Source organism: Rutidosis leptorrhynchoides, chromosome 3 (genome assembly GCF_046630445.1).
Source record: "Rutidosis leptorrhynchoides isolate AG116_Rl617_1_P2 chromosome 3, CSIRO_AGI_Rlap_v1, whole genome shotgun sequence".
Lineage (NCBI taxonomy): Eukaryota > Viridiplantae > Streptophyta > Magnoliopsida > Asterales > Asteraceae > Rutidosis > Rutidosis leptorrhynchoides.
This window is the reverse complement of record NC_092335.1, coordinates 413967642-413987291: the sequence shown is the minus strand read 5'-3', so window position 1 is coordinate 413987291 and position 19650 is coordinate 413967642. Positions and strand designations below refer to the sequence as shown.

Below are 19650 nucleotides of genomic sequence, written 5' to 3'. Positions count from 1 at the left end.
CAGTGAAAGAAAAAAATAGAAAATACATAAAGCAGATAATGACCCAAATTCGTTTTTATCTGTGACTGAATTCACTCTTGCAACCAGATTAGAGACAGAAGAAATCGAGCTAAAGAAAATAATAGAAATAGATAGGGACGGGTAGCAAGAATTGGATAATAAGGACGATAAAAAGAAAATAAAATAGAAAAAAAAAATAAAAGTGATTAAGATTGCTATCAGAATCATACCAATCTGTGGATAACTTTTCAATAATCAGATACAGGAATTTCAAATCATTTAAAATTTTGAAAAGGATATAGAACAGATCTTGATTTCTATATATATATTCGATTTTTATTTGTAAAAACATAATTTTTATAAAAATATAAATTTCTATTATTATTAAATAAAATATACTGATTATTATTAATAATAATAACATAATAATAATATTAATAATAATTATACTAATAATAACAATTTTTAAGATACTAGCTTAATAGTTATAATAATATTCTTAATGATATTATTAATAACAATATTAATAATTTGTTTTATTGATATATAATAGTGATAATAATAAAAATAGCAATAAGAATATTGGTAATAATAATTATTATTAATAATGTTAAAATTGATATTTTTAATGATAATATTAATAAATTGTATTATTTTTATGATAATAATAATAATAATAAAAATATATTGATTCTTAATGATAATGCTAAATAATGATATTACTAATAATAACTTTTTAAATTATAATAATTAAAATGATAATAATCATAATATAATTAAAAATCACGATAGTTAATTGGATGATAATCAAATAATAATACAATAACAATTACATGTATCACAATATATATGTAATCATTTTATTATTATTAATAATACTGGTTTTAGCATAAATCTTTATATTAATGAAAGTACTAATATTATAAATATGGCAATTATATTTTGTCTCCTAGTAATTTAATATATTGATTTTACATATTATTAAGTATGTAGTATTTAATAATATCTATTATGCATAATAACACATATCAATTGTTTAATACTTATATATTTCATATCCATAATATTAATTAGATATAGCAACCATGTGCATATATTTACATATATATAAATATTCATTTTAATAGCAATTTAATTATTCTGTATATTATTAATTTAAATAGTATATATATATATACATATTTTTATATTTATATCTATATATTTATTTACAAACAATTGTTCGTGAATCATTAGGCATGGTCAAAGGGTAATTGATTACATGAATATAGATTTCAAAACTTTTTGAGACTCAACATTACAGATTTTGCTTATCGTGTTGGAAATATATAAAGATTAAAGTTTAAATTTGGTCGGAAATTTCCGGGTCATTACAATATAAGAATATGCGACGATGATTAAATGTTAAGTATGGTTACCAAGTGCTCAACTCTTAGAATGCTTTCCATACACTTGTGAGTGTATTATGTTTAAATATATGAAATCTTATGGTCCATAGTTATAACGCTGCTAGCATCAAACCTATATCTCACCAACTTTATGTTGACGTTTTAAAGCATGTTTATTCTCAGGAATTAAAGAAATCTTCCGCTGTTCATTAGCTCATATTAAGGATATTACTTGGGGCCATTCATGCCATATTTCAAAAAGACGTTTCATTCGAGTCATTGAAGTTCATTAGAGATTATTATTAAGTAAATGACAGATTAGGTCATTTGAATATTATGAAATGGTAGGCGTACATGTCAACTTTTGATGTAATGAAAGGTTGTCTTTTAAAAACAAATGCAACGTTTGTAAAATGTATCATATAGAGGTCAAGCACCTCGTAATGTTACCAACTATTGTGATTCGTTTATAATCGATATGGACTTAGTCCGGATGGATTAGGACGGGTTATTAGATTTGGCATCAAAAGGGGTTGTGCAGCTTGGTGACTTTGCTAATTATACAGATCAGGGAAAGGCGATGGTTGATGCTACTTTTGATGAGCTCGAACAAGCTAAATTTGATTATGTTAAGACTATCTCTGCCAAGTTGGATGCCAAACCTTGTGATCTTTTGAAAACACTAGCTACTGTTGTTCCTGAAGCTCACGATGATGAAGAAACTCTTGTGGAAGTTCCTGAGGCTATGGGAGAAGTGGGGAAAGTTGATGCTCCTGTTAATTAGTTGTTGTGTGTAATCGTTTAAAACAATTATCATCTTTTATAAATTGGCTTAGGTTCCTGGGCTCTGTTGCTCTTTTGTTTGAACAATGGTTATGTATCTTATAAATCTAGTTCCTTTGTTTTTAATTTAGCATGCTTTTCTTATATGTTTACTATGGATTTTATCCTGCATAGGTGGGTAAAAACTCTCTACCTGCAGGATGGTTATACAGTGATCACTTTTAAGGAAAACTTTTTTCCTTACGTCGAGTATTGCGAAGCATATTTTTGCTTCGTTGCTCGGTATGATGTGGATTATGACACGGCTATTTATGTTTCCGCTGTCATTTTTCTCACATAATTCCTTATATGGAATTTAATTCTGTTAAGACATTAGTTTATCAAAAATAGTTGTAAGAAATTCGTTAAGTTCTGTGTAGGAAGTTTGTAGGCTTCAACTACCGATATTGCATCTTTCAACTATATGTTAAAAAGGAAAAGATATAAGACATTTCATGATAAAACTTTCGGAGGTTGGTTCCATTCCATGTCCTTGGTATGGGTTTGCCAGCTATTGTTTCCAATTTGTAGAAGCCTTTTCCCAGCACTTGTGAAATTACATAGGGTCCTTCCCAATTTGGTCCTAATTTTCCTTCATACTCTACCTTACTTGCGCTGTTTAACCTTAGGACATAGCCTCTCACCAGAGTCTAGGGCTTTACTCTTTTGTTGTAATAACCTTCAATCGTTCGTTTGTATGAGGCCTCGCGAATCAAAGCCGCCTCTCTTCTTTCTTCGAGTAGATCCAAATTGACTCGAAGATTCTCTCATTGTTCACATTGTTCGCTGTTCTTTCTGTTAGCATTTGTATCTTAGCGGGAAGGATAGCTTCTATTCCGTATACGAGACTATAGGGTGTTTCTCCGTTGCTTCGCTTCGGTGTTGTCCTGTGTGCCCATAACACCAAGGGAAGCTCATCAACCCATCCCTTTCTGCATTTGCCTAAGCATTTCTCAATTCCCTTGATTATGTCTCGGTTGGTTACTTCCACCTGTCCGTTACCTTAGGGATGATATACCGAGGTGAAGTTTTGCTGAATTTTCAATCGTTCGCAGAATTTTGAGAAAACCCCCTCTGCAAACTGTTTTCCATTATCTGAGACTATTTCTTGGGGAACTCCAAACCTGCATACGATGTGTTCCCAAACAAACTTTTCTACTTGCTTACCAGTGATTTCCGCTAAGGGTTTTGCTTCGGCCCACTTGGAAAGTAATCAATTACTACCAGTAGGAATCTTGGACTTCCGGGGGTATCGTTGATGGGTCTAACAATGTATATCCCCCATTTCATGAATGGCCATGCTGAGATAATAGAGACTAGTTCTTGCTTTGGCAGTCTCAGGACATTCGAGTGGATTTGACAAGATTCACAAGCTTGTAGCAACATCTTTGCATCATGGTGCATCGTAGGCCAGTAATATCCTAGTCTCATGATTTTTGCGACTACTGACCTTGGTCCTGCATGAAGACTGCATATCTCTTCATGCATCTCTTGAATTATAACAGTTGCTTGCTTTGGCCCCACACATCAAAGCCATGGAATGAGGAAGGAACTTCGGTATAGCGCTCCGTTCATAATTTTGTAGAAGGGTGCTTTTATCCTTATCTTCCTTGCTTCATTTTTATCCTCTGGTAATTTTCCTGTTTCAAGATACACTTGCAGTGGAGTCATCCATGTTACCTCGTCTTCTTGTATGAGGTCATTCACTTCTTCTTCTAGGATCGATTTTTTTTCTAGTACCTCCACCAAGACTTCTTTTGCAAGATGTTCAAATGTCAACGAAGCGAGTTTACTCAGCACATATGCCTTCTTATTTTGACTTCGTCGGACGTGTTCGATGTCTAAACTTTTAAAGCTTTCGATTAGTTCCATCGCTTTTGTCAAGTAGTGTTGGATGGTGGGTTGCCGAGCCTCAAAAGTGCCCATGATTTGGTTAGCCACTAGTTGTGAGTCGACGAAAGCACGAAGGTGGAGGATCTTTAATTCCTTCTCCATTCTGAGTCCTGCGAGTAGCGCTTCATATTCAGCTTCGTTATTGGTTGTTGCGAATTCAAAACGAAGTGCATAAGTAAACTATTTTTCTTCGGGGTTTACTAACATCAGACCAGCACCTGATCCATCAGAACTCGATGCACCATCAGTGTACAACTTTCATTCTTCACTTTCAACCTTCGGGGTAATGACTTGAGTGGAGTTCTTTGTATCTTCTTCATCAATGCTATCTGTTTCAGCGATAAAGTCTGCCAGAACTTGTCCTTTGATTGCGTGCCTGACTCTGAACTCAATGTCATGTTCACCTAGCTCAATGGCCTATTTGGCCATTCTCCCCGACTTTTCAAGTTTTGAGAGTACTTGCCTGATTGGTTTGTTGGTAAGCACCATTATCTGGTGTGCTTGGAAGTATCTTATGAGTTTCCTAGTTGTATGGACGAGTGATAGGGTGAGCTTCTCAAGTTCTGGGTAATTCAGCTCTACTCCTTGAAGTACCCGACTAACGAAGTATATCGGTATTTGCACTCTTTCTCGTTTTGTGACCAAGACTGTGCTAATGCACTCTTTCAAAGCAGCCAAGTATATGAAGTGTGTTTCTCCTTCTTCGGGTGAAGTCAAGGTAGGGAGCTTGGCAATGTACTCCTTCATTTCAACGAATGCCTTCTCAGCCTCTTCGTTCCAGACAATTTTCTTCTTTCCCAAGCATCCTTTCAAGATTATGAAGAAGGGTAGTTGCTTTTCTGCTCCCTTTGATACGAACCTGCTGAGTGATGCCAATTTCCCATTCAAACTCTGCATGTCTTTTATGTTTGCTGGGGTTTGGAGTTGCTTGAGCGTGTCTATCTTTTCTGGATTTGCTTGGATTCCCTTTCTGGTGATGCAGTACCCAAGAAATTTCCCTTCCTCAACTTTAAAGGAACATTTCTTTAGGTTTAGTTTCATGTTTATTGCCTGAAGCTTGTCAAAAGTTTCCTGGATGTCTTCTATTAAATTTTCTTCTTTTCCGCTTTTGATTACCATGTCATCCACGTAGGCTTCTAGATTTCTCCCCAGTTGGTTATGAAAGGCTTTGTCGAAGAGCCTTTGATAGGTTGCTCCTGCATTTTTAGTCAGAAGGGCATCTTTTGGTAGCAAGAAATCCCCTTGCTAGTGAAGAAGGATGTTTTTTTTAAATCCTCCTTAGCCATTTTAATCTAGTGATACCCTTTGTAAGCATCCAAGAAGCTCTTGTATTGATATCCGTTGAGGGATTCGACTTTCCAATCGATTTCGGGTAAGGGATAACAATCTTTGGGGCATGCCTTGTTGATGTTGGTGAAATCGATGCACATTCTCCACCCTCCGTCTGACGTTTTTACCATCACGGGGTTAGCGACCCACGAAGGATATTTAGCTTCGCAGATTATTCCTGCCTTTAGCACGCCTTCTACTTCCTTACAGGCCGCTTCATCTCTTTCGAGTGCTAGGTTTTTTTCTTCTGATGTACCGGTTCGAGGTGCTTGTGCTCGTTGAGTCGATGTTCTGTCACAAAGGGTTACCCTTGTACATTGATGGTTCATGGTATCCCGGTTATGTCATTGTTCCCCCATGTGAATACATCCACATTGGCTTGCAATAGATTCCGAAGTTTTTGCTTGGTGGATGTTGGTAATTCTTCCCTATGCTGATCTCCTGATCTGGAAACATCGAATTTACTGATATCTTTTCTACTTGGGGATCTTCCTCCGATACTTCTAGGATGAACTCGGTCGGCTCTTTCATTGTTTCTTTTATAGCCAAGATTACGTTATCCCTGTCATACGTTGAGGCGGGGGTTCCAATACCTTCGTGAGTATGAAATTTGACCATTTGATGCACTGTCGAGACAATTATGCCCATCTTTTTCAAAGCCACCCTCCCGAGAAAAATGTTGTGCGGAGAATTTGCTCGGACTACCACGAAATCAATGGTTTCGGTTCTCGTTAATGGTGGTTCGCCTATTGTGAAGTCGAGATCAATTTCCCCAATTGGCCAGTATCTTTCTCCAGAGAATCCCACTAATGGTACCCTAGGGGCAACTAATCGATCTCTTAGTGCGGGACTTAACCGATCGAAGCAATGCTCGTACATTATATCACAAGTACTTTCGCTGTCGAGATATATCCTTCGGACTTCTCTGCCAAAGATTTTTCCATTGATGGTGACCGGTAGGTCCAAAGGACATATAGTATCAAGGGCTGAAAATGATACTTCACTCCATTCTCTGATGATGCGACCTCTTTTTCTTTTCTTGTAAGCTAGGCTGGTGTGAATCTATTGCCAAGATTACATTTTCCGCTTCCTGCCTTGTGGCTTCTGTTCTCTTTTCCTGTACCCTCTCTTTCTTTGGTTCTCGGATCCCTTTTATGAGATGGGAAAATTTTCCCGATTTAACATCTTCCTCGATGGCTGTTTTGAGGTTGAAGCATTCATCCGTTTCGTGACCAAAATCATTGTGGAAGTCACAAAACTTGTTCATGTCTCTGTTCCTCCCTATGTTGGACATTTTTCCCGGATCTTTGAACTTATTAGTTTTGCTAGGATTTCCTTGGGGGTTTTTATCAACGCCTCCAAGATCCCAACTCTGGTTTCTCTTAGGTAAGGGTGGAATCTCCCCTTGTCCTCTTTCCTACCATGTTTGTCATCCCTTCTTTCTGATTTCTCTTTTCGCTTATTCATGGGTGCATCATCTAGGATGAAGTTACCTGCTGTTTCTTTTGCATCTACCCATATATATGCTTTTTCTAACAAAGCTTTGTAGGTGCTTGGTAGGTCTCGGCTAAGATGTTCAATGAGGGGTATGAACCTAGATCCGTATAGCAACCCGGATATCCTTTGAGATTATGGTAGGTTGGGGATCTGTTGGGTTTCATTAGTATACCTAGTAAGGAAGGCCCTAGAACCTTCGCTATCTTTCTGCTTTATTCCATGGGCGGCCACATGGTTCTTTTTGTGTCGCTTTTGTTGGCTAAACTTAGACCTAAATTGGCGTTTCAGGTCATCGAAGCTAGCTACATAGTCTTTTAGTAAGGAGTCAAACCAAACCCTTGCATCTCCCTTTAACATGTAAGAAAATGCGTGACATGCTACAGGTATGTCCCACTTGACCATTCGTGCCGCAACTTCGAATATATTAAGGAAATCATCCTGATCATCCTTTCCTTCGTAGTAAATTAGGTGCGCAAGGATTTTCATTCCATCGGGGAATGCACAATGCTGGATGTAAGGTACAAACAGGGTTTTTCGGTTTACCCAGAGGTTGTTGTTAGTCGCGATCAGAGGTAATATCTGATGACCGTGGGTGCAGCACATCCCCCCTGGTTAGGAGGATATATCCAGGTGGTTGTCATTTGCTGAGGTGGGGGGTTCAAATTTTGGAAGTAAGCGTGGTTGGTCCCTAGTTGCACCGAGGCGTTTGGTAGATTGCCTGTTGGGGCCGTTTCTACATACGGTATGTTGGGAGTGACATAAGGGTTTCCTTGGGTCCATACATACTCGTTTGGTTGCCCGGCATTACCCCAGCTCGAGTGAGACTGAAGTATATGTCTATTTGGTACTTAGGGTGTTATGGACACGGTCGGAACTGGCACGTTGCAGGTATAGAGGGGTGTTGTAGGTATAGTTAGGGTTACCTGAGGTATACCAGTAGGTTCCCTCGTTTGAGTTATAGTTTCTGCTGACGAGCTTGTTGGCAAACTCCTGGGCTAAGGGTTTTGGTTCGGAGGTTCCATTTCCAGCTCCTCGTCGTATTCCTCGCTTTCGTATGTTAGCACCCTTCTATTTTGCAAGATCCTTGTGTCCCTTAAACTCCTTATCACCGATCTGATGTGATCGTAATTATTTAAGACAAAGGTCTTATCTATAAACGATGGTGGCTCTGCGGAATGTGAGCCGTGATAGTTTGTTGAGACAAATGCAGTTAGAGTGACGGGTGACCTGGTCAGGGTCCCTACAGTTGAGAACTCTAGTTGTGCTGAATCTGTGGTTTGTGGGTTTCTGGGTGGTGTGAAACACGGAGGTATGTGACTGGAGTCCGCCATGACGTCGGTTCTTGCTCAACAAGATGAATAAGATGCGAGTCTCACGGTTGGCGCCAATTGTTTGTACAATAACCGGAGATTAGTATTGAAATAGGGATATACAAGTTACTGAGGTTGGAGATTGAGTGGTTATAGTTTAGCTTTGTTCGTTGGCGATTCCCCGAAGGTAACAATCAGGTGATTGTTTTACGCCACCGAAGCAAATGATATAACATGATGTGTTATTATCTGTGTGTGTGTGTGTGTGTGTGTGTGTTGAATGTGGAATGTATCCTGCATTCTCTTCTATTTATAAGTGGGATGTAGCGGCTTCCTATACGAGCTTGCTAGTTCCCAATGGTTTTGGAATATTAGTTGACCTTTCCCTTTTAGTAAACCTGCAGAGGAAAGTGAGCTTGTCCCTTTCCTTTGTTGTACAGGCGTGCAGCCGAGCTAGGAATAGTTTCGTTAGCTTGACTTTGTAATTGACCGAGGTTTTATGAGTTCTAAGATCACTATTCTTGCTCTGATTTCAGGACCTCGTTCATTGTAGCCAAAGTTTCCTTCGTACCATATATTGTGGCCAAATCCTCCGAAGCAAACTACGAAGCTGGTAAACGGGCCGAAGGTGGGGTACACTATCAGTATGTTTGCTCGTAGCATAGCAATTTACTAAGGACATGGTTACTCATGAGCACTTCCCAAGTTTGAATTGCATTGGTAATTTCAACTTTACAATTCTCGATGGGTCATGCGCCAACATAGAAATTACATTATGACTTATATAATTCACATTGTCTTGATATATGGAAGCTATTCAAATTTTCTACAATAGTAACAGTATGTGTAATACGGCAAAATGGACACTTTTTATCATTATTGTCTCATAGCTTCAAACATGCATTTTAAATGTACACTTTTACATTCATATATCTTAAAGGTTTCACATAGATATATATTATGTGGAATGACGTTCTTACCAATATTGAATAGTTTTTTCAGCCGGCTCTAGTCCAAGCCATTTGGACCCTTTAGAGGCTCTAACCAATGAACACACAAATCTCAAAGACGCATTAAAGATTGTCATTATTTTTTAAATCATTTAAAACTATATCAAAAGTTTAGTTTCATAATCCTGCGAATTCGCGGGTTATAAACTAGTTTATTTGAATAACATTGTATTCTCATCAATTGTAATTCATATAATTTCTGTTTTAGTCATTAAACATATTGTATTAGTCAAAACATACGAACTCACCCTTGTGGTCCAGTGGTTCACCCCTTTGCACTTGTGCATTGGGATGAGCGTGGGGAGGTCTCAAGTTCGAGTTTCTCTCCTTAAAAATATTCGTGGGATTTATTTCCTGAAAGCCGAATTGCCCCGGGGAAGGTTTAACCGACCCGTATTCAGGAACCAGGTCCGACCGCCTGCCCCTCGGGATGGTATAAGTTTCGGATCCTGTAATGCGGTTCGGGTTTCCTGCCCGAAAGCGCGTGCGTGCGTGGCAAATGAGAATATTCGATGCCAACAACTTGACTTTTAAAAAAAAATTGTCAAAACATACATCTTAAAATCATCATTGAAGACAAAGAAAGAAACAAATTACGTTAGAAACTATAACAGGCATTTGTTACTCCGGATAATTCCTTTTCATTCCTTTTATTATTTTTCAAATAATAACAAAATTGAACCATTGTCTACCAACTATTATAAATATCACGGTTTTGAGAGTTTTCTGTCATCAAAAACCAAATTCATTATCCAGAACCATCAAGCATATATATTTTGATCAATGTCTTCTGCTTCAAATTCAACCGTTCACAATAGCTTTAAGTATGATCTGTTTTTAAGTTTTAGAGGTGAAGACACTCGAAAGAACTTTGTTGATCATCTTTACTGTGCTCTCGAGCAAAGTGGTCTTCGTACTTACAAAGACGACGAGAGAATTGAGAAAGGAAAAAGGATCAGCGACGAACTTATTACATCCATTCAAGACTCGAAATTCCACATAATCGTATTTTCTAAAAACTATGCATCTTCGTCTTGGTGTTTAGATGAGCTTGTGTACATTATGGAGTGGCGGAAAATTATCCAAGAAAAAACCGTTTACCCCATCTTCTATGATGTTAAACCCTCTGATGTTCGCAAACAAAGTGGCCTAGTTGGAAAAGCATTTGCAAAACTTAAAAATGAAGAAACTGCTTCGAATTGGAAAGACGCTCTTAAAGAAGCTTCGGAATTAGCTGGATGGGAGTTAAAGAGCGTTGCTAATGGGTACGTTTCTAGTTCTTTTTTCATATATCATTTTAATTTTAATTTCATTTCATTGAATTAATATTTATTGTTTAATATTAATATTATAGCATAATATCTATTGATTATTGAATATGAAGGCATGAAGCTAAATTAATCCAACAAATTATTGATAAGATTTCACGAGAGTTAAGTTACACTAGTTCAAGCACGGACATAACAGAGATGGGGATGATCGAGGGGTTGGGAGCGATGGATTTAAAGGATAATAATAATAATAATGATCGTGTATTGGGGATGATGAAGGGGTTGGGAGATCGTGCGACGACAAATTTGATAAATACTGTTGTTGATCACATATCGTTCGAGTTCGGTAAAGAACTTTCAAAAGCTTCTTTGTCCGGTTTAAAATCTTTACATAAACTAGCAGATGGACGTGTTAAATCAAGGTATCCCTTCCGGAAGTTTTTATGACACAAAACCAAAATCGATAGTAAAGTGTTATGAATATTTCAGTAATCTCCTTGTTGAATTTTCCATATCAAGATTTTTATTTGGAAAGTGCTTTACTAACAGATTTTAGAAGTGTATCTGTTAATACTCTACTATATATGCTATGGATTTCGCAAAACATGAAATATTAATTGTGTTGGATGTTTTAGTCCGTTCGTGCAAGGAAAATAATCGATAATCGGATACATCACTGAAAGGTATCACTTTTCTGAAGTAATAATTCGGACGAATTGTTTGGATTACACGAATATCAATTTGGGATAAAACAAAAATTATGTTATTATTTTTGGCAAAAAACAAGAACTCTTTCGTAAAACAATATTTATCTAACCACTAACATTGCCTTTCAAAAAAAAAAAAAAAAAAAAAAAAAAAAAAACAATATTTATGTTTCGTATATGTATATATATATCATGAAAATTCAAATCAATTGACCGATTGACTCATCATAAATATCTCTCATAAAATTCAAAATGGTTACGATCATATAAGAATTATTCTTTCTACAATTATAGCAAACATGGTCACAAGAATAATTTTTCTTTCTATCATTCAAACTTGGACAAAACGCTAACTCTCAAATTTCGTACTAAGTGTTTCATGATGCCTCTTGTGCTTCCTCTTGTGCTGCCTCTTCATGAGAGGTAGCACCAAAACACTTGGTGAATTTTAACAATTAGTGTTAACTCTTAAATCATCTTTTGAACAATTAGTGTTAACTCTTTAAACTTAATTTGTATGTTGTTAGCGTTTGACATCTATTTAACGCTTTAAACTTTTTGTTGATGTTATATTATGTTGATTTTGCGATTTTTTAGAATGTTAAACAGGTTTTGATTTTGAGGGATGTGAGCCCGGAATTTCTAGGCTGGCAGTAGCAACTACAGCAAAATGCTGCCAATTTTTTCGAACTCTTTAGCGGCGCTATGTGTGCCAAAGGGTCAGCTTAATTATTATTTATATAAAAAATTAGTAAAATTAACATCAAAAGTGGCGCTTTTTTGAACCGCTAAAAGTTCGTCACATAATAAAATCTTTATAATTAATAATTATTTATATAAAATTAATTGTGACGCTTGTTGCATCACAAATTTGCACTGCTAAATGCTAATTTAATTTCTTTTATCTTTTAATAAAAAGGTTGTGGGTCCCACTGAAAAGTGCCACAAAAAGCGCCACAAAATATCTAAAGCTTCGAGGTTTAAGTAGCGTTCGCAAAAGCGCCACAAAAGCACCACAATAGATCTACAGCGGCGCTTTCATACCCAAAAGTGGCGCTATTTTAGCGCCGCTATAGGTGATATTTCCTGTAGTGAAGTGTTTTTCGTGTTGCCTCTTAAGGCTTTTTCGTGCGACCTCTTAAGGCTTTTTCGTGCTACCTCTTGTGGTGTCAGGATAGGTAACACAAACTTGTGACGCCTCTAAGAGGTATCACCCAACATTTAGTCAAATTTCAAGCTGACTAAGACATAGCACAAAGTAGTCTAGAAGACATAGCATTAAGCTGTCTAAAAGACATAGCACAAAGCTGTGTAGAAAACATTGCACGAAAAACACTTAGTCAGATTTCAAGCAGATCAAATCATGATACTGTATATATTGGAAACCACTTTTGAGTCCAGATATTCTATCAATTTTACATTCTGTAACTCCTAACACATTTTACAAGTGTAGACTAAATTCCTCAATTACAATAATTAAATTTCTAACAGAGGACATTTGTAGAACCTTTTGATCCATAGCAATGTGAAATTTATATTCTTCTTTCTTTCAGGAATTAAGCTAATTAACTTATATAAAATGTATCATATGTTTTAATGCATATTAGAGAGTCAGCACAAAGCTGTACTTTTGGAACTTGAGTTTTTGCTAGAAATCTTTAGAATCTCATTATTTGTTTTCATCTATTATTAATCAATTTGAAGTGGTTCTTAAATTGAGTTTATAGATACTCAGTTAACGAACTATATATTGCATTTCGTCAATTACTTTCCATACTCATTTGGTGAATTAAGCAACATTTGCACTCTAAATAAGGTCTGCAACTAATACCACTCTCGAAAGAACTTCGTAGATCATCTTTACTCCGCTCTTGAGCAAAGAGGTATTCACACTTACAAAGGCGGCGAGAGAATTGAGAAAGGAAAAAGGATCAGCGAAGAACTTATTATTAGAGTATAAACCGTGTATTGTTTATTAGCTCTCCTCTGGTTATATACATCGCTACACAATCATCTAGAGATATCAACCTAACAACTATTCCTCTTATTTTGGGATATGCTTTTACAATAATATCTTTGCCAAACTTATCAAAATAATACATAATGAGTTTTGGTCAGTAAAACACTAATCTTGGTTAATCACACTTAATGACGCCTTAATAATACTTTTAGCTTATGATTATTGTTAAACACACAAGTATCGCTAAAAGTTCTTTTTCAAAGGGTATATTTTTAAATCTAAATTAAAAGTAATGAAACACTTAAGATGGTCATTGAGTACCAAGTAAAGAGATGCTCTCCACTTGATTAACCATTAAGCATTAATTACATGCTTAATAAGAGTTTAGTGTAAACTCCCAAAAGTCTTCATGTAAAAACAAGTTGGTGTAATTTGGAAGGTTGCAAGTAACCAATGAGTGCATATACTTGCAAAACTAATGTTGACAAAAGGCTTGAAGACTTGTGACTTGAAGTTTGGAAGTTTGTGGTTGTCATGGGATCAAAATTCTGCATTTGCTTAAAGGGAAATCAATGACACACCTCTAGTATAATGTGACTTTCCTCCTTTAAGCCAAGGTCAACCTCAAAGAATACATCCATGTCAAAGGGGTAATGTAGGTCTTTTCAGATGTTTTTGGTATCTAATTGCAGTCATCCAATAAAGGAAAATGAAAAAGTTAAAGATCTCAAACGGCTACAAATTCAGAAGTCAGAGACCTGCACGGTCGACCCACGGTCGACCGTGAGGTGAGCCGCAGTTGTCCGGGTTTGAATTTCTCTTGCCTATAAAAGTCAAACCTTGGAGCACTCTATTAGTGTTAAACAAAAAAGGGAATGCAATTAACTCTTGTTTCCAATCTTCTAAAGTTTCTGCTTTCCTCCATTGTCCGGCTTGCTACTTATGTATCATGCTTGCTTCAACATGAATTATTTCATGATCGTTGTCTATATTGCTCATGAGAGTTGAGTGATTATTTAAAACGGATGACGTCATATGTTGGTACTATTTTCCGTCTAGCGGCTAAAAGGTACCAGTACAATACTATAACTGCCTAGCGTTGAGCGATTTATTTTCAACTGATGTTTGCCCTAGGGAAAGAATCCTTGCAGACCCGAAACACAGATGAGATATCCGCGGGGTGGCCTTATCAGTCTTTGGACCAAGCTGAGATTGATCCGTTTAGCGTTCTGTTGCTAGGCGGTTAAAGTTCTAGAGTGAGCAAATAATGTGTGAGAGAGAAAGTGTACTCTCTGACTAAACTTAACTTGTCAAATGTGGTGACCCAGGGGGTCTATTTATAGGCGTAAAATGTCCGAAATTCCCGAAAACACGTGTCAGATGCTGATTAATTTGGTTATGCGAAGTATCCGGAACCGCCTTTGGCATGGGCTGACGTGGCTCCGTGCCGCTCACGCGCCTAATCAAGGGCTTAAGCTGAAAGGACCGCTCCTAATCCATCCGGACGAAGTCCATATCGATTATAAATGATTCACAATAGTTGATTTCATCGCGAGGTACTTGACCTCTAAATGATACATTTTACAAACATTGCATTCGTTTTAAAAGACAAACTTTCATTTACATCGAAAGTTGACAGGCATGCATACCATTTCATAATATCCAAACTATAAATGACCTAATCTGTCATTTACTTAATAATAATCTCTAATGAACTTCAACGACTAGAATGCAACATCTTTTGAAATATGTCATGAATGACTCCAAGTAATATCTTTAAAATGAGCTAATGCACAGCGGAAGATTTCTTTCAAACCTGAGAATAAACATGCTTTCAAGTGTCAACCAAAAGATTGGTGAGTTCATTAGTTTATAGTAATCATTTCATTTTCATCATTTTAATAGACCACAAGATTTCATTTTTCATAACAACTATCTCAAATCAGGCATTTCGCAAACTGCAGAGATAAAAATTATTCATATGTCGAACACCTGGTAACCGACCTTAACAACATGCATAAAGAATATCCCCATCAACTCCAGAACTCTCATCAGAATGATAATTCGAAGTACTAAAGCACCCCGTATCGAGTGAGGCTCGTTGGGCCAAATAGATCTATCTTTAGCATTCGCGTCAATTGGTGTCAAAACACCAATTCTTAGGCTACCAAGCTAAAAAGGGGCATATTCGGTTTGATAATTCAACATAGAATGTAGTTTCGATTACTTGTGTCTATTTCGTAAAACAGATATAAAAGTTGCGCATGTATTCTCAGCTCAAAAATATAAAGGGTAAAAAGGCAAATGAAACTCACCATACTGTATTTTGTAGTAAAAATACATATAACATCAATGAACAAGTGTAAGGTTGGCCTTAGATTCACGAACCTATATCATTTGTGTACTTATTAATATACTTAATTGTAATCGAATAAATATATATAACTTTCTTAGTTATATCGTTTTTATGTTAATAACTTATATGTTCTGTGTATTTATTATATATATTTTAACTAAATAAAATATTAAGTTTGTTAGGTTTTATATATTATATATATATATATATATATATATATATATATATATATATATATATATATATATATATATGTAAATCATTTGTTTGTTAAAACAGTATTTTAATAATACTAAGATAATATTTGAAGTAATATAATGATAATACTAATATTAAATATAATGATAACATTAGTAGTTTTAATATGATTGATAATTTAATAATAGTGGTAATAAAATTAATAATTTTGATATCATTTTATAATACTTAATAATAATAATAATTATAACAATCTTATTACTAGTGGTAATCCTAGTAATAATACTTTTATTCAAAATAATAATAATAAGTCTAAAATGATATTAATACTAATATTTACGAAAATAATAATAATTTGTATTATTTTCATAATACTATTATTAGTAAACCTTTTCATCATAGTGACAATAATATTGAAGTTTTGAAATTACCAATAATATCGAGAGTAATACTCATAGTAATAATAATAATAGATCTAATACTTTTAATTATGATTATGATAATAATAATAATAAGAGTAATTATGATACTTATAATAATATTTTTAATGTTAAATTGTATTATGTTCATAATAACGTTAATAATAATAATAATGATCATAATTATAATTATAATAGTAATATTATATATGTTAATATTAGTAATAATAATGATAATATTAAGTAATGATAATACTAATAATTTTGGAATGATAATACTAATATCAAAAATGATAATATCTTAAGTTATGTTAATGGTAATAGTAATTAATAATACTAATAATAATAATTATAACACCAATGATAATGATAAATATTAAATTTATGATAATACTTAGGATAATAATTATAACAATAATAATAATAGTAATAATAATAATGATAGAAATACATAATAAAGATTAAAGAGTATATACCCTTATCTAAAAAGAATTGCACCATACGGGACTCGAACCCATGACCTCTTGATAACCAACAACAACCTTAACCATTACTCCACTCCCGTTTTTCTGAAGTTAATAACACCCCGAATGTATATAACCCGATTATTAAACTGTTTCCTGCTACTAGCCTGCTAATAGCCCAATTAGAGTTCGTCCCACATAACAAAAAAAAATCTCCTAACAGTCTACTTCTGGTTTAATTGATCCAAGATTTAAATCTGTTTCACTTTCTGGTAATTCGCACAGCACACCAAGATCAGATGTCGACAACCCTAAAAGGGTTTCGGTTCTTTATTTCATTTATCTATTTTTTTTATAAGACTTTACACCTAATCATCGCACTAACCTTTCATCATTCTCTTTATATTATAATCACTGTGAGTTCATAAACATCATTGCCATTCATCTTCAATTAATAGGAACAAAGAAAGCAGTTGTAGATTGGATCAAGAGAACAACAAAAGGAATATATATATATATATATATATATATATATATATATATATATATATATATATATATATATATATATATATATATATATATATATATATATATATATATATATATATATATATATATATATATATATATATCGACAAACAAGAGCTGGATGGAATTAGAAAAGGAAACGCAGCAGGTACCAAGATCGTTCGTTATTGTTCATCTTCTTCTTCGATCTATAATATCTATTAAATGAATTTTATAGTTTGTTGAATGTTTGTAAAGGTTGAAGAAACAGAAATATTCGGCAGTAAATGTTGTTGTTTTCGAGCAGTTATTGGAAACAGGAAATAGTAAAAGAGTTGCAGCAGTTTGAATCATGGTTCGTGGTGTTGATCGATCATAAGAGAAAGACAGAATGATAGAAGCTGTTAGCATATCATACGAGAATCAGTAGCAAAATAGTGATGATAGATTGTTGACAGGAACTATAATAGCTTTCAAGGTTCACGAAAACACAAGAAAAAATTAAAGAGAGAGAGAGAGAGGAGGTGAGAGATATGAGATGGTGATGGTCTCTTGGTGGAAGAGTTGATGATGGGTTCATGAAGAGGAGAGGGATTGCTTTGTAGTGAACATGATATCGACTTATAACAATACTCTGACAGGTTTGTCAATCGGGAATAAGAACAAGCGAAAAAATAGGAACAGATGGTGAATGGAATCAGACTTCGTACACTTTTGGGTTTTGTTTTCTAACAGATTGAAGATAGAACCAAATTGGATTACAGTGTTGATGGGGATGTGCAACTGAATCGGTACTGGATGGATTCTTCAAATAATTCAGATAGCGAAAGGAGGAAGAAAACAGATTTTATGTTTATCTGTTTTATATTTGTACATTAAATCTGTATATGCGTATCAGTATAAATATATTTTTTCAGTATTTATACATCTGCATTTATTTATTTATTTGTATTCCTTTTATATTTATAAATGAATTTATATTTATACATTATAGTTAATCTTTTAATAAATAGAATAATAAAATTACCCTTAATATTTTTAACTAATAATAATACAAGTATAATAATAATATTATTACTATTCATAAAATGATATTAATAATATTCTTATTGATAGTAATAATTAAATTGTGTTATTTTCTAATAACTATAATAATGATAATAATAATGATTTATAATTTTAATAATATTGATAATACAAATATTTACTTTAATGACAATATTAATGATAACAATGAATGTAATAATCATAACATTAATATAACATTTATATTTTAACTTGTAATCTCAATAATATGTTAACCATACATTTCATTAACTATGTATTACTTATTTTATATTATAACCTATTTGAATATTTATATATTATATATACATACTAATATACACATAAATGTTCGTGAATCGTTGAGCATGGTCAAAGGTAATTGATTACATGAATATAGTTTCAAACTTTTTGAGACTCAACATTACAGATTTTGCTTATCGTGTCAGAAAAATATAAAGATTAAAGTTTAAATTTGATCGGAAATTTCCGGGTCATCACAGTACCTACCTGTTAAAGAAATTTCGTCCCCGAAATTTGATAGAGGTAGTCATGGATAACAATAAGAATGTTTTCATGACAAATATGAGTTGATAAATAGAATTTTATCATGATTGAGTAATATGGATAAAACCATTTGATTTTGTGAAGAGTACGAGTGAAGCTATCACCAAAGAGTGAAATGAGTAGGTATAGATTCGTCATATCTTTTGACGTAGATAGGATTGATTTCTAAGTTCAAGAGGTTTGGGGAAAATCTTTGTAATAAGGTTTGATTCTTTGGTAAACAAGGGAATTAGGATCCGCTTTAAATGTGATCTTATGTTTTGATTGCTCTGTCGGATATCTTACTATAAATCCACCCCCGTCGGTTCCTTACAACTCACACCTTCTATTCTTTCTTTCCCAAATCATATTTCTACAACATTCGTCAATATGCTCCATCCGGTTCTAATTCTGGATATATTCCTGACCTTTGTATCTGTCATTCTTCTTTTTCATCTATCACCAGAGGAAGCTGTTTACTTCTACAATTTCCTTGGGTTTATAGTGTTTTTCATCCTCCCGTGTCTTTATATTGCTATGCGCATTGATATACACGGTTTGTAATTTCGGTGTTGTCATTGGGCTTTATATCCTTCCTTATATTTCGGAGCTCTTTGCCTTTTTATTCTCTTCTCGACTCTAAGTCAAGCGAATAATGGTCCAGAATTTGTAGATATGAAATTCAGAATGAACATAGTTAATGTTTTAAGAAGGAATTCGTAATGGCACGATCTTGATTTGTCAAATTACCAGAATATCCGAAAAGATAGAACTATCAAGAAGATATGTTCTTAATATGTTTAGAGATTGAGCAAAATGCAAGAGTCATGTAAATGGCACATGATGATGGTATGTTTTGTGAATCATCACGTTCCATTAGAAACTCAGCATAAATTACCGTAATATAATCACGTTGATCAAGTGTC

General features: G+C 34.3%; 1 protein-coding gene across 1 annotated transcript; it reads left to right on the top strand.

Moving 5' to 3' along the window:
- Nucleotides 1-10032: 10032 nt before the first annotated feature.
- On the top strand, nucleotides 10033-12249 carry LOC139901406 (toll/interleukin-1 receptor-like protein). Its single transcript, XM_071884125.1, has 3 exons — nucleotides 10033-10514; nucleotides 10634-10942; nucleotides 12147-12249. Exons 1-3 carry the CDS (start codon nucleotides 10033-10035, stop codon nucleotides 12247-12249), a joined length of 894 nt encoding a protein of 297 aa, XP_071740226.1.
- The last annotated feature ends 7401 nt before the right edge of the window (nucleotides 12250-19650 follow it).

Coding starts and splice junctions, on each gene's coding strand:
- LOC139901406 (XM_071884125.1), top strand. CDS start 10,033: ATGTCTTCTGCTTCAAATTCAACCGTTCACAATAGCTTTAAGTATGAT. Junction 10,515..10,633: donor TTAAAGAGCGTTGCTAATGG/GTACGTTTCTAG, acceptor TTGAATATGAAG/GCATGAAGCTAAATTAATCC. Junction 10,943..12,146: donor GATGGACGTGTTAAATCAAG/GTATCCCTTCCG, acceptor TTTAATAAAAAG/GTTGTGGGTCCCACTGAAAA.